The 16,254-nt window shown below is 43.5% G+C and overlaps 1 protein-coding gene across 1 annotated transcript; it reads right to left on the bottom strand.

Annotated features, from left to right (window-relative positions):
• Positions 1–316: 316 nt before the first annotated feature.
• On the bottom strand, positions 317–16,034 carry tpt1 (tumor protein, translationally-controlled 1). The gene is made up of 6 exons (XM_083638817.1): positions 15,897–16,034; positions 15,140–15,213; positions 12,441–12,625; positions 12,132–12,237; positions 2,097–2,213; positions 317–825 (listed from the first exon to the last, which is right to left on the bottom strand). The coding sequence occupies exons 1-6, from the start codon at positions 15,922–15,924 to the stop codon at positions 823–825; spliced, it is 513 nt and encodes a 170-aa protein (XP_083494943.1). The 5' UTR covers positions 15,925–16,034; the 3' UTR covers positions 317–822.
• Between the last annotated feature and the right edge of the window lie 220 nt (positions 16,035–16,254).

Raw genomic sequence — 16,254 nt, 5'->3', positions numbered from 1 at the left:
ATGTTTTTCAAAGCGTATGGTTATCCTAAGGAATTTTATCACTCATTAAAACCGGTTAGTTTCATCCCTAACCCACACATTTAATTAATAATATAATCATAATTACTTAAAACAGATCTAAAAATTTTATATATTTTACATTCAAATTTAAAACAGACTGAAAATGACCCCGCCCATATCTTGGTATGGGTGCTCTCGACAAAAAAGAAAAAAAGTTTGTCACTACCTGCATGAGGCCCATTCCACAGCGTTACACTGAATCAGATTTCCCAAGTGCATAAGGTGTACGCTTTGGAGTAAAAACAGCAAAACCGGAGATGTTACCAGGTTTTATTTTCACAATTTAAACCAGAATCCTACACCGATAGATGGAATCTTATTTAATGCAACCATAAACCACACAAAAGGAGGTCAGAGAGTCAACCCATTGATGGATCATTGCTAAAACAGTGTCCTGATAGGAAGAGAGAAGTCATCTTCCTGGAGCGTTGTTGACAGAAGAGCAGAACCGCATTCTGGAAAGAGTTGAGAGTGGTCTTCCACTTTGCTTCACTTTGTTTTGTTCTGGGCCACCCTCGGGACAAGATAAAACATGGCAAAGAAAACAAAAAGCTAATTTAAAAACTGCTTTCAGCGATCGATCTCAATCACTTTCAGGCAGCTTGAAACTGATGATCAGGGCCATAATGTGAATATACAATGGATGGTACAGGAATGCTCCCGTCCAGGCATGACTCAAGCAGAGTGTCCAGGGTTCAGTCTGTGCTCTTGGGTCCTTTCAGAAGCAGCAGCCAGGTGAAAAGCAGATGTGGTTCCAGGTGGTTACTAGAGGAGAAGAGGGAGATACGAGTTAACGTCATTCACCCGGGATCAAAACCAAGCAAGTGAACAAAGAAAGGCACAATTCAAATGTCCACCCTCCAGACTTATGGACTCTGAGCCCTCAATTCAGTCGTACGTACCGTGACCAATGTCATCACATTAAGTCTGCGAGGGCCTGAGACTGCAATGCAGGGATGCAAACTAGTCAACTTTAGAGGTGACAAGTCATCTTTTTCATCGCAAAATAGGACACTTAAGTGAACGGTAACCGTCACCTTTTTCACTATTCATGAGTTTGCATCCCTGATAATAAAATGCATTTAGCTGACCTCTATGGCCTGTTACTTCTACATATTTCTGTCATGTGGTTGAATGCTCTTTCTGGCCGACATGATTCAAGCAACATTTTAATAAAGTCATTGTTTTACACATTCATAATTTCTTTGTCCCCCCGCCAAATGGAAAAACTACATCGTCACGTCCATATTGCAATGAATTGTGGTTAATTAAATCAGTGAAGTCTGCACATAGTCTGCTTGAGCCCCCTTGAGGACTGGATAAAGTGTGGATTTGGAGCCCTCAGCACTGGCAGACTTCCAGGGAATGCGCCGGCGGGAATTAAACCACAAATTGTTGTTATAAAGCCTGTTTTGTTAATCAAAATGTATACCAAAGCTGGAGCTCGATTTTTTCAGGATTTTCTTTATTTTCCAGTAATAGTCCATTGCATTAAAACTGGGAAACGGGAATGTGACCATTGATTGGCGTCACGTCGACGTTCGATTTAAACAGTCGGGAAACCAGCCAGGGTTGGTTAGCCATTGTTAGCAATAACAGTTGATAATGTATTTCGCGCATACAAACAGTAGATTGGGTTAAGTCCGGACATTTAGAGCAGAGTTAAGGTGTCCATAAAATAGAATCGGTTGCACAAAACACCCTTAAATCCTGTGCTTACGTTTTCCTTAAAATGTTTAACCTTAAGGAGAAGATTTAAGGGTGTTGTGTGCAACCAATTTTATTTTATGGACACCTTAAAATCGGACCCTAAGGAGAATCTTAACTTATGGTGCTTTGTGCAACCGGCCACAATTAGATGGGTGAAGTCCGGAGATTTAGATTGGGCCAATGAAATTTCATATCTATGAGCTGAAGTCAGGAGTGCGATCTTTCATCTTTTTCATTTTTCTTCTCGACCGACACAAAGAAAGCCATGAACATTTTGAAAAGCCAGGTGTGAGGCGTGTTTTTGAAGGCTTGAGCAGAGTACTTACACATTTCTCAATCTCAAGACCGTCTTTGAAGAAGATAAAGTATGGCGTCACACCGTCCTCGCGGAAGTCCATCAGGCCCACCATGCCGTCTGGGTTCATGGACTCCCCCGTGAAAAACTGCAGAGAGAAAGATGGACAATGGGTTCAAAAAACACAAAGGAAAATCACAGTCTCTCTGGGGAGATGAAAGGCCGGATCAGACAGTGAGTTTGACTAGTCTGGGGCAGGTTTTGTAATCATTCTTAATGAGAGAGAAGCGCGTTGCTCGCTGCCTTTGCTTTGCAGAGTGACTGGCATTTCTCCGCTCCAAGAGCCCTGAACGCCTCCAGTTGAAAAAACTTCAACTCACAGCAGAGAAGCGCCTGGCAACATTTGCGTTCAAATGTCATCTGCATATTCACCTGTCCTCTGCAGATCCTCTTCCAAACTGCAGCTGGACCCAAAGCTAAAAGTTTGTCTCTTATTCAAATTAAGCGCTGCTGGGCAGTTTATACAAGCCGGATTTACCAGAAGACCCCAACGATTCAGGAAAGATTTTCAGATTTATTCTGCCAGTGTTTTCGTTTGCCGATTATCAAGGAAACATCAAATTGACAGATTTCTGAATGGTGTCAGTAAGTGCCCTCCGCCTGTCCATGTTTTATGCAGATGTTTCGATAATGGTAAACATTTTGATGTTTAAATAGCAGTCAGGCTAAGTGATATCTATGACAAATGATTCGCTGGTTGCCAAAAAAACAAGCAACAATTCCCAATAGCTGCGACCATGGACGCACATGCATCCACGTGTTCATGCATTCTCACCCAGCCCCCACTGCCAATTTACAAAATGCAGGATGGCAGGGATAAGACACGCCCTACTCAGCCACCCTGCATTTCGGAAATTTACTAAAATCATCTTAAGGTTAAGAGATGACTAACATCCATCTTACAAAGCGTTTCTAAAAAGTATTTTAACTCATTGAGTGCCAGCCACTTTTGGAGAACGGACGCTCCCAGTGCCAGAGTTTCAGAGCGTTTTCAGTGATTTCTCGAGGCCCACAGAATATTGTGTGATATTACTATGTAAACACCGAACACGCACAAAGAACAATGAGACTCTCTTCTATCATCTGCAAAAAAAAGTTTATTGATCCCATTTTCCGTTCTTTAGTTATGAGCTGGAGAAGCTAGGCTGTTTTGAGCAAAAAGACACTTTTCAAATTAGAAGCTGAGTTATTCCGCCTTTTGTGAAATGCAGCATTTCAAGCACATTCACTGAGTCTGAAGATAATATTTTCTGATGTAGTGACGTGGTGTAGTTGTGTGGTGCCTGCGTGCCCCACCCCCCTCTCAGCTGCAAACTCCTCCCCACACTAACACACAGCCTAACACGCACTCAGTCTATTTTCGGAGCACTCCGTTTTTTTGCGCCGGCTCCCAGCGCGACACGGAAATGCCAAACCGGACTGCAGGGAAAGGTTTGGCCCTTCGGCGTCGGGTGCTGCCTTTCTGGTGGCTAATCGTGTGAAGAAACTATGCAGACAGACAGACAGAGGCAGAGGGGCTCAGTTGTGTGCGCGGATTGACTGCTGTTCGCAGCCAACATCAGCTGCAGTCAGAGCCATCTATATGGCTCTGGCTGCAGCATGAGCGGTTTTCTCTTTGATCACGGGGGTTTTTCCTGCTGTTTTCCGGACCTTTCTGTAATCTGGAGAGCACTGTCGCCACCTAATGGGTCGGTAAAATAGGTTATACACATTCAACATGCCCCAAAATTTTACAGGAGATGGATCTGGTTTTGATCCACGTCCCACCGTCAAAAAACGCAATTGTCATTGGCACTCTACGTCACTAAAGCAATTGACGACGATTGTCGTCATTGGCACTCAATGAGTTAAGATGCTGTTAAAAATGATCACAGATAACCACTGCCTCTGTCGGGTCATAGAACACTGTCTTGAGAAGGGGGGTGGGGCGAGGGATCCATTGTGTCACCTTCATTAGGCTGTGTTTTTATATTATCCAAGTTATTATCATCTTCGATATATTTCATTTTTGTATTAGACCTATATATTTTCCCACTAATAACTTCTGTATAAAAATGGCTGGGTGTGGTGAGCCCCAGGAGAGGAGAAAGCCCAATTACATAATATTATATACAAATATTTTAAACTTGACGAGGGAACCGTGAAAGGGGGGTGGGGGGTGGGGGGGGTGGGAGAGGCCCTGATATCTTTAATGAATGTAAATTAAATCTGGCTTTAAAAAGGTTAATGAAAAATAGTTGGGTGACAAGAGCTGGGTATCGGTACCAAGTAGTACTGAAACTTTTCCAGTCAAACAATACCTGCATTCAATCCTTTTTGCACACAGATTTAGAAAAAAAACACATTAATATTTGTATGGTTTTGCTTGAGATTAAAGTCAGAATTCTTAGATTAAAGTCAGAATTCTGAGGGAAAAAGTCAGTATACCGTTACTGTTGCCCTTGGTCCTGGAACAAGTTTGACTTAAACTGGATCCTCTTATTTCGTTGGCTAGTTTCAAACAGATCATGGAGATCCTTGCCATTAGCTGCTCCTGTCGAAACTGTGCTTTTGTGTATGGTATTTTTAATTGTTTTCCATGTTCTGGTGCATTCTATTTAACCCTTGTGCCACGTTTTAATATAAGTAGGTTAACATTGCTTCCCACGAAAAAACAAAACCAGATTGGCAACACGCTGTATGCAAATTAACCGGCATGCTTAACCGGTCAGAGACGTTCTCTGCGGTTAACTGGTTAACATCCCTAAATGGAAAGTAACTTGTACTTTGGGTAAATTATTAACCAGGTACTTTTTTAACTTTTACTTGATTCGGTTTCCAATAGTAATTTTCACTTTTACGAGTAATTTTTTTTAATGGGAGTGATTGTACTTTTTCTTTCTAGGTATAGATTTTTAGTACTCTTCCCACTACTGATAAAATGATGTGATGAATCATTCAAGGAACTCATCTGTGGAAATGTCATCTACATCCATTTATACCAGGTGAGTCACCTGTATCAATGGATGTACACCAGGTGCCGTCATGGAGTGAGACAGAGTTTAGGCGTGGCAGCAGGTTGCAGGGTTCCCACACATTTTCATGGGTAACATTTTAAAACTTTTCCAGGACTTTTCATTGAAATTGGATGGTAGCATTTCCATGTAATGTGAGGCGGCGACTCTGAATCGATACCAGAAATTGTTACCAGATTGGACAAATAGGGCACACCACTTTATATTGGATTTTAGTGCTTGGAGTAACTGCATCACAGTACATGGAAGTACATGAAATAAAAACACACATTTTCCAACATCACATCCATCTATTTATTATAAGTTGAGAAGTGTCCGTGTGCGTGCGAGCAGAATTTTGTCCAGCCGTTTTACGTGCAATCGGGCTGAAACTTTCAGGGGGTGTAAAGAGCACCCGTGCGGTGTCCTGACAGATTTTTTCATTAGGTGATTGCCCTGATTACCTAATGATGTGTTGTCAGTGATGATGTCATCAGTAATGATGTCATGTTCGAGACCAGGGGGGCCTAACTCACAGGGGTCCCCACGGGTGCGCTAGTATATAAATTTGGCAATGTGGGCTCGGTTTATATTTTTGTGCCGGCCACAGCTATGCCGCTTTACGTGCGATCGGGCTGAAACCTTCAGGGGGGGTACAGGTGTCCTGATGGAGCCGGATTTTTTAATTAGGTGATTGCCCTAGTTACCCATGTCATCAGTGATGTCATCAATGAGGTCATACATCGCTGTTGATGCCATCATTGATGTCATACATCATAAGCATTGTGATATAGGGTTGTCACGATACCAAAATTATGATTTCAATACAGATACCTGTCTAAATATCTTGATACTTAAACGATACCACGGCAAAAACCTAAAACAGGAAAAGTAGTGTAGCGAATAATGGATGACAGAAGAACATGGAACTTAAAATTCATCTTTTGAGTCTTCATCATACTTTCTGTGGTGTTCAAAGATAGCTGGGGAAGGCTGGTGCCGATTCTGCTGGCATCTAATTTGACCAAATAGAAAACTAGGAAATGTGTTCAGGAGAGTGCAGAATAGAATAATTTCTGTTCAGTCTACTTTAGTATAATCCTGAGAGTTTGAGCTTCATCATTAAGTGCCAGATTTACAGTTAATGTCATGTATGTTTATTATTTTTCACAATAAAATGTATGTGGTGGTTGTGGTTTATGTGGTGTTTTCTTGTTTGTTTATACATGTAGGTGGGTTTTTGACAATTAGTATAACATTAATCATGGATTATTCTAAATCATTGTCAGGGTTATTAAAGCTTTTACATAATGGTATGCAGTAATCTGAGGTCCGCTATATTTAAGTGTTCGATTTCTTTGACAGTTAACTTTATACAATTTGCAACCTCATATCACTTTTAAACACCATGACTCGATAGCCTACGTCCTTGGCGAAGTTCAGGCGCCCATCAGCGCATTGACTTTAATTGCCTCGTCAAACTCAAAGACACTGAAAAAAAGTTTGCTTGTCAAAATAAATCACACTCGCTTGACTTATTCGAGGACGTTAGTTGCTAACCTGTCGCACATTGAACTACGGTAGTCGGATGTCTGTTGGAGAGATGCTTTGCAAGTGGACGTGTTGTCTCCCTTTTGCCTGCGCAGCGGTGTAAACATCGTTTACAGACGGGCTTTGATGCGTCTGTGTCCGTGCTGGGCTTGCCCTGACTGTCACAACGTAAGCAAAATAATTCCATGATTTACTTCGGGCATCTCCTTAACCTCTTCCCCCCCCCCGAGCACTTGTCATCTCTCACAAACGACGCTCTACAGCAGCCTAGGAAGACTCAGTGAGACATAGAGCACACCAAAATGTCGGGAAGAAACGTGGCTACAAAACTCTGACAAGCATTTGTATTCAAACAAAAAATAATTCCAACCCCAAGCAACAATATCACCATGTAGCAAAAACAAGAAAACGGTGCATGCCTGCATGCATGTGGTGATTTGTTTTTGCGAGTGAATCTTTTCTCTCCAAACAAGACGGCTTTCGAAAGCCAAGAGTCTGCTCTTTCCAAAGAGGTATAGCTCGTCTCTGAGGAGATGAAAACTCACTCAGTAGGCTGTCAAAGAACACCAAAAAAGTGTTAAACGTTTTACAGATAAAACTACAAGTTATGTCTTACCTTTGCTGTTTTCCAATCAAAATTTGTGTTTGACTTCATAAACCCGCTACTAATTGCTACTCCTAATGCCTCATCATCTTGAAGCGTTTTTTTTTTTACAGGCATCGTGGTTACAAAGCCATATGGAGGGTTTTACATGGAGTGGTCATCTTCACAGAATACACAAGCTTTGGGTTCAGTCAACACCATTTCCTGGAAAACTGTCTGACGTAAATTATTTCAGGTCACGTCGATTCTATTGGCTCTGACGCTTCCATAGAGGTGTCAATCATCGAAATCGGCCAATGGGTTCCCGAGATATCCCTCTGCGTAACGTCCCAGGCTTTGCATGCAATTTGAAGAAGCCCTTTTGATGCATTTCACACAGTAAAAATACTATAACGCTTGAGGGTTATCCAAACCATAACGCCTATTAACTGAGTACCTATAGTGATATGTAAATAGGAGAAAAAAAATGTATTTGTCTTTTACCATAGAGAAGTCAAATGGCACCCAGGATGCCCAAAATGTGCCCAGATCAGGTCCGCCTGGGCCTACATGTAGTAAATCATCTGTAAAATTGCTCTGGTTCACTTTTTAAGGATTTGCTTTGATACAAGCACTCATAATATTAGTCTACTGCTCCAAAGAATAATTTGGCTGCCAACCCATGATTTTCAGGTGCTTTTCATCCAAAGGAGAGAAAGAGCAGAGTGAGAGAGGAGGGGGGACTTGACACAGTGGAGAAGCAGACAGAGCAAGCTGCAGTCAGCTTTTAGCTGCACACTGACTCCACTTCTCCAGTCCACTCGGACAAACAAACAGACGCAACGCAACTCATGTCATTTCTTAAAGTACCGGTACTAAATTAACGTGGTATAGTAGCGTTTTTAACGGCAGGGTATCGCGGTACTGTTGTAGTACCAGCATTTACTTTTCCAAAAGAAAAAAGGTGCAACAGAACAGGGGCTCCAGATGGAAAGTAGCCTATGGCTAAATCGGTTACAAAGCATCTCTTCCCCTATGGTGTTTAATGTTTTTTTTGTATATGTCCCTGCCAAATAAACTAATAAAATAAAATAAATAAACGTCAAAATGTTATCCATGGACAAGGAGTTTATAGCCTATAGGTCTGGAGCTTAGAGACCTTCGAAGCCATTCCCACTCTACAGTTGTGGATTTGGCTGTTATTGAGTAGATGAGGAAATGAGTTTGAGTTGACTCAGTTTGAATATCAGAGTTTACACACAGAACCAGTTTTTTTTTATCCGCCATCTGGAAAAAAAATCATCTCGCACAGAAAACCTTGCACACACTGGTCCGATGCGTTTTATTATTATGTTCGTTGTTCTATTTCGCAATACGAAACAAATAGTCCTCTCCTGTATCCACGTTACAACGTGACTGACTGATAGCAGCAGCAGCTGATCTGCAGCAGGCAGCGGTTATGTGGACTGCAGCTGGTCGGGGAAGAGGGGCCGGTGAGGTGAAGCCAGCCACTCAGACTGGAGTGGACACCAACGTACCCTGCCCCTCCGCGGCTTATTTTCGACTTGCATGTGTGACAAACTGTAAAATTTCCACAATGAGGAGGACATGCTGGCGTGCGTTTCCTTTTGGCTGCTTGGGGTGCGCGCACGTCACGTGAACGCGTGCATCGTGCAGCTGCTGTTGTAGATGAGCACACAACCTACTTTGTTGCTGTGGAGATATTGGTACGCTTCGGAGCTTTTGAGATTGTTCATCGCGTTGCCGTCCACCGCCATTGATTCCTCAAAATACGCTATAATCCTGCCTGTAGTTACGTTCGGCCATTTACACACATTATCTTCCCATGTGTCCACTGTCAACGGATGTGGGATAGACACACTTTCGTTAGACAGGAGACTCGGAGAATGATCCCAAGTTTGCATTTTTTCGGCGGTCGCTATGGCTACTACGCTAGTATGTTACGCTTCTCTGTATTCACAAAGACCGGAAGAGACAGACATATCGCGGCCGAGTCCGGAAGCAAACCGGAAGTGCCCAGCAAACTTGTCTATACTGTGCATCCCTATTGTGATATCACTGATGATGTCATCAGCGACACACAGAGACTGAGGGGGGGAGAGACTGAGGGAGAGGGAGAAAGAGAGGGGGGAGAGAATGAGGGAGACATTGCACGCGCGCCAATAGGACAGGCGAGGCAACGCAGCAGCCGAGCTGCGTACTTGATATTCTGAGTACTCAGAATATCAAGAAGCATTCAAATCCGATAAAGAGGTGTGTCCTATTTGTCCAGGGTAGTAATAATTACACACATAACAAAACAGACAACAAAATTACTTTCCCAAAACTTTGAAGGATTTTACTCATTCCATGACTTTCCCAGTCCTGGAAAATTAGATTTTGAAATTCTATGGCTTTTGGGAACCCTAATTGTGAGGAGTGTTTGTAATCCGTACCAGTAACAACTAGAGCCCGACCGATACTGGATTTTTGAGGCCGATGCCGATATTAGGGAGTAAAAAAATTCCGATACCGATAATATCGGCCGATATATACAGTATATATTTTTTTTTATCAAATGTTTATCCCGCATTAGTGCTAATACCCCATTAGTGCTAATTTTTTATTTTTTTTATCCTGGTTGCTGCTCCACCCTCTGCCGATCTGGGGAGAGCCGAAAACTGGCTCCATGCTTCCACATGGGCAGTTAGCCAGCCGCTTCTTTTCACCTGACAGGGGAAGCTTCACCGGTAGGACATAGCACGTGGGAGGTTCACGCTATTCCAACGAGTTCCCCTCCCTCCGAACAGGCGCCCTTAAAGGAACACTCCGCCCATTTTCAACCAGCTTTGTATCATTAGAAGATCAGTAGTATATCAGAAAACTGTAAACGGTTTTGAAGTCTGTCATTTAATTTGACAGTTATTGAGTGTTAAAGTGTGGACCAGTGACACGTTCCTTTAACGACCAGAGGAGGCACCACATCAGCAACCCTCAAATATCAAAAACTTGACAAAGATATGATTGAGTTGACATGAATTGAAATATGTGATGTAGGCAGGATATTTTACAGCTTATTAATAAACTCAATGCAATGAAACAGTAAACTTAACTGGGAATTTAATAATTATAAATAACTAGAAATACAAAAACACAATAGAACAAATACCGTAAATTCCGGACTATAAGCCGCGGCTTTTTTCCCGTTTTTTGGCCCCTGCGGCTTATATAACGGTGCGTCTTATCTATGGATTTTTTCAGAAAAAAAAAAAAAAATACAAATAAAATCTCTTTTTTAGCACTCTTTCTAACTATAAATCCACTTCTGTTTTAATTTCCTCTCTTGCCCTCTTTTCACCACACCGCGGACACTGTGTGCACTGTAAAAATAAACAACGGTGGTGTTGTGTTATGTTGTTTTGTTGAAATGTTACGGTAATACGGTAAATGGGAGCTTCCTCAAACAGCCATCTCTTTCCCGACAATCCCCTCTGTGCGTGACCACTTACATATGGTAATTACGGTAAGCAAACGGCCACTCGGCCATCAACTCCCTCCCCCGACTACCAGGAGAAAATCACAAACTTCGGCGAATTCACACAAAGGAAGATCAAGGAATATTCCATCGAACCGGAGCAGATCATAAATATGGATGAAGTGCCTTTGACGTTCGACCTGCCACTCACTCGGACTGTTAACAAGAAGCGCCCTGGAGGATTCTTTCACCAAAAAAAAGCTTTGCTCGTTCTCGACAGCATGAGAACGAGCAGTAGAAGCAACACTCTCACTTACCATGGGGAAGGTACGCAGAAATTCACACGACGCAGCTTTCAAGTTGAAAGCAGTCAATCTCGCATTAAAAGAGGGAAACAGAGCAGCCGCGCGTAACCTGGGCATCGATGAGTCAATGGTGAGGCGTTGGACGGTGCAGCAGGAGGAACTGTCTCAGCACGGAATATTATAGGAGTGTGAAAACATCCACAATCACCAACGGGTTCCAAAACGCTGGACTGCTGCGGGATGAAGAGGATGACGCCGCCACAGCTGGCGCTGAGGGCCGTCAGAGGCTTCAGAGGCTGTTCGATGCCGACAGTGACGAAGAGGAGTTCGTTGGTTTTGAGTGACAATGAAGGAGAGAGGAGAGTGGTTGACGAAGCCACCCTGAACCTGTTCGTTTCCGACACTGAAGATGAGGACTTTGGTGGTTTCAGTACGCAGGAAGAAGAGGAAGACGAGGATTAGTGACTTGACTTCTCTGGTTACAGGTTTGCTGCACATATAGCCTATTGTTGTGTGATTTTGTCTGGGGATTAGTGACCTGACTTTTGTTTTGTTTTGTTGAAATGTTAATAAATGGGAGCTTCCCCAAACAGCCATCTCTTTCCCGACATTCCTCTCTGTGCACGAACCCTTTCATATGGTAATTAAACATCAAAACACCCGCGGCTTATAGACCGGTGCGGCTTATAGAAGAAAAAAATAGTCAATTTTGGTCCCGCGGCTTATAGACCGGTGCGTCTTATAGTCCGGAATTTACAGTAGTTAAGAAAAAATATCAAATATACACAACATGCTGTCCATGATATATATATATATATATATATATATATATATATATATATATATATATATATAACGGCACCAAATATTACCGATATATCGTAATCGCCAATATCGGCCGATAATATCGGTCGGGCTCTAGTAACAACCTCCATGCTTCGGTGCCTCTTTACAAGTGAAGCAGGTTGGTAAACACTCCTCAAAGATACCAACTGCCATCGAGGCCCCAGAGTCTGCACACTTTGCATTGTGACCATTAGCACAACTTTGAGAGGTGGTGTGTGCTTGTGTAGCAAATGCGTTGTTTCTGTGTAGCTACCTGGAGATTCTTGACATTCGACAAGATCTTCTTGACCTCCCCCTGGGCTCCGGCCATGAAGGGCTGCACTCTGTCTGGGTTGTTCTCAGCTAGCTTGGCCTTGATCCTGCACAGACAGACACTCCAGCATTAGCCATTTACTGTACTTCTACTGTCCAGCATACCACACACACACTTTAGCTGAAGCTACGCTATTCACCAACCATTAAACGGGTAGAGAAATTGACTGGAGGGGGTTTTGAAGGTCCTGCTCCAGACACAAAGTGAGTCCATTTTGTCTCTCACCCAGCCTCCATCACCGATACTCACGCTTTCATGTAGTCCTTGATGTAGGACGTGTAGGACTGCTTGTTGAAGCCCGTCTCCTGCAGCTTGTGGTTGAGCACGATGTCACAGCCGCTGACCATAGAGGAGTCGAGGGACTCCGACTGCTCCTCGGCTGAGGCGTTGGCCCCGATCAACGCACTATCGAATTCTTCTGAACGGCTGGTCATCTGGACACCCAACGCAGGGCGCGGAGGAAAGTCAAAAGGATAGAGGAGAAAGCGGTCGTCCCAAGGTGACCGGGTGAGGAGAGGATGAGAGGGGCAAGAGGAGAGAGTAGGTGAGCCAAGCGATGTGAGGGAGAGGTGGATATGAATACAATACATTTTTACATTGTACCTCTGCTGTCCATGAGCACCACAGCTAGGATGGTGCTGGCCAGGGGTTCAAATTGCTCAGCTATAATAACTAGGGGTGTCAACAGTTACAACACTTTCTAAACATGTACATGGGACAACAGGTATCCTGTTGTTCTGTTTTTTTTTAACCGCATTTGCGCTATATAATTGCTAGAGGGCACTGTCTGTCGCCATTCAAATACCTCCCAAACCCATAGACAGCAGCGATGTTCTCTGTGTGTCTGTTCCCTCTTTGTTGAACTTGTTGTCTGGTCCAGAGCGGAAGTAGCAGCAACATTCGCTGTCATTACAGCGCGGGTAGTTCTGGAACGATGTTGTGAGTTTTCGAGTCACAAAATTGTCCCTCAGTTTCCCCACGAGGTCTCGCTCCACTTTATTAACATTACATTGTGACCGCTGCGGTGACATGTCCATTACGTGCAACATTACTGCACTGATTAGTGTAATGGTAAAGTTATCATATGTAGCTTACAGGCAGCATTATCACCTCTAAACAGTTTATTTTTTATGAGAAATGAATGATTGCAAGTCCAAAACACAGTAAAATCATTGTCAAAACTTGGATCTAAAAATGTTATTTAAAAAAAGGACAAAAAAAGGACGGGTAGTTGGTTATTGATTTTTCTAAACGGATATGATTTACTATCCGGTTACATCCCTAATAATAACATCCTGTCAGTTTAATGATGCCTCATCGCTACATGTACTTATCTGATACAACACAATAGATTTGGATTTGTTGGGGTCTGGTAAATTTGGCATACATCCAATGCACAAAGCAGAATTCTTGTTTCAATCCACTTTTCACAGCAGCCATTTTGTGTCTCAACTCAAGGCAGGGTAAATGGGTGTAACCAGTAGTTCAATGACGTTCATCATGTCTTCATTTATAATTACACGTTTATGTTTTCTTGTGTTCAGACATAGGTTTCATAGATGTTTTTTATTTAGCTTGACAGTTTCGACTGGCGGTGTGCCCAGCTGAGGCGCCTCAGCTGGGCACACCGCCAGTTGCTGAAAAGCAACTGGTTGAAACGTCATACCCAGCTGTCAGTGCGACTGCTTCTGAAGAAGATGAGAGTGACTCGTCGAAACTGTCAAGGTAAATAAAAAACATCTATAAACCTATGTCTGAACACAAGAAAACAAATGTCTAGGTGTAACCAGTGGTGGAAATGGCCAGGTTTTACTCTGGGAACCCTACCTACACAGGATGAGGGCCCCTGGATGCGGCACGGCCCACCGACATAGGAGTATATTATTTCTGAATGATTGACTTATTTTTTGTTATTGATTCTACTCATTATACCATTACAGCTATGTAAAACATCTTACAAAAGTTACTTAAATAAGATTGCCAAGCTGATTATTTCCTTGATTTGATTCATGACAGACTTGATGACATTGATATTGATGCTGCTTATTCAGCTTCCAAATACATGTTCTACTATTCTCTGCTCCTTTCATGCTGCCCTCTCCACTGCTCTGCACTACATTGCAAGACATTTTTTAAGGGGAACCTGGGGACGAGTGCCATTCCCCCCCTCATTCCCGCCAGGTGTTTTAAAGTTTTCACAACACGTTCCCCACTCGCTGGCGGCATTAAACAAGCGCACCCAGTTCAGAGATGCAGTAGAGTGGAGGAGGGGGAGGGGAGGCTTCTCTAAACTCGGTGCGCTTGTATACTGCTGCCCACGTGTCCCCCACTCACGGTGAGTGGACTTGGCCGTTTTTATTATTAAAACTGCAAATTTTTAATTCGAACAGATAATTATTATAATAATCACGACCTGATGTAGTAGGGTCAGAGGTCGATGGGGCTCGGCCCATCATGATGGTCGATGCCATTGTCCATGGTGCCAACCCTACTGTGAACTTAGTTCAAAATTGTCAACTATAACAATTTAAAACGTAATTTTAATCTGTGTGAGCTGAACTTTGAGCTAGCTCTTGGGAAGTGTGAACTTGCACAACACTGGTTAGTAACATTACTGCTAGAAGTGCTTATGTTACACAGGTGGTTAGTGTAGCAGGTAAGCTAGGAGGAATTTCATCCGTTTCTCCTTCCAAAAAGCCCTCCAGGCAGCACTTTTTTCACACCAGGAAGACGCTGTCAGGCCTGCTATGTCAAGAGGCAGCTGAATTAGCACATTTTTGAACCCCTTCTGGTATGAGGGTCTCTCCCTCCTAGCCTGAGGCCAAACTCCTGGGAACTCCTAGCCTCAACGCCAGACTCAGTCATTCTTCCTTAGGACTGACGAGTCTCGCGTTGAGGCTAGGGAACTCCCTGCAGTGACGCCACAGAGACCTGTACATGTGACGCACCTTTCCTTCGACTTCGATGATGATGCCGTTTTCAGACTCTTTGATCTTGTAAATGTCCGAGAACATCTCGTCACCTGCGGGAGAAGCAGACGTGTTTAGTGTCTTCACTGTGACTCAACCAGTGAAGGAAGGGAGGGAGCCAGGAAGCCCCGGCCCAATGTTAGGCTAAGCTACACTGACGTTGGCTAACTCACCGAAAATCTGTTAGCGAGCTGGGCACCGAGCTAACTTTAACACCAATAACTCTGAATGCTAACTGGTTCTTAACGTTACTCATGACTAACGTTATATGTTTACACCCAGACCAACTCCCCGTATCAGGTTATCCCGCTCCCGCTGCCTGCCCAGTCGGTGTTCTGGTTAGCATACTGCTAACGTTGCCGCATGGTTAACAGTTAACGTAAGCTAGTAGACTTTGCCGACATGTATTTTAACCAACAATACAGCTATTAACAGCTAACGCTAGCGGGACTTGTCGTGGTTAGTTGGCAGGGCGGCTAACGCTAGCGGGACTTGTAGTTAGTTGGCAGGGCGGCTAACGCTAGGTTAAAAAAAAATCAAATTGGGTTCACCATTTTATTAGCCAACGTCAGCTAACTCATGGCTCATTCTGTGGCTGTTAACATTAATTAGCAGGGCCTCTCCATTGAACATTCATCACGAGTTTGCCGAGGCAACTCTAAAATAAGATCGGAAACACATCCACCATGCTCCCCCACACACAGACATGAGAACAGACAGAAAGCTGGGTCCGTACCGGTGATGATGCACTTGTAGATGATCATGTTGTCGGGTGTTTCGGTGTTTGGTCTCAGACACACGGCGGGCCTCCTCCCAACCTAACGGGACGGTAGAAGAAAAGACCGTTCGGGCCTCGGGACCATCCCTTTACGTGGTCATGACGTCAATTCCTGGCTCTGTAGCGCATCATTGGCTCAAAGAACTTACTTTGTAAAGAACAGAAGATTCAACTGGTTAAATCCGCCATTTTGGCCTGAAGGAGACTACCGTGATCACGCCAGTAAAACGTCCCGCCTGCTAAGTGCAGTACAAAAGTACCTTTACTCAAATGGCTTCTGTCATGGTGTGTCTTTGTCATGGTTCTGTGCGGTTTC

Source organism: Poromitra crassiceps (assembly GCF_964638095.1).
Source record: "Poromitra crassiceps genome assembly, chromosome: 6".
NCBI lineage: Eukaryota > Metazoa > Chordata > Actinopteri > Beryciformes > Melamphaidae > Poromitra > Poromitra crassiceps.
Note: the sequence above shows the minus strand (reverse complement) of the source record. Positions and strands in the feature narration are given on the sequence as shown.

Excerpts from the sequence above, each read along its gene's own strand:
- tpt1 (XM_083638817.1), bottom strand. The coding sequence starts at position 15,924 with ATGATCATCTACAAGTGCATCATCACCG. Across the intron at positions 15,214-15,896 it reads CTACAAGTGCATCATCACCG|GTGACGAGATGTTCTCGGAC; the intron begins GTACGGACCCAG and ends CTTCTCCCGCAG. Across the intron at positions 12,238-12,440 it reads ATCAAGGACTACATGAAAGC|GATCAAGGCCAAGCTAGCTG; the intron begins GTGAGTATCGGT and ends CTGTCTGTGCAG.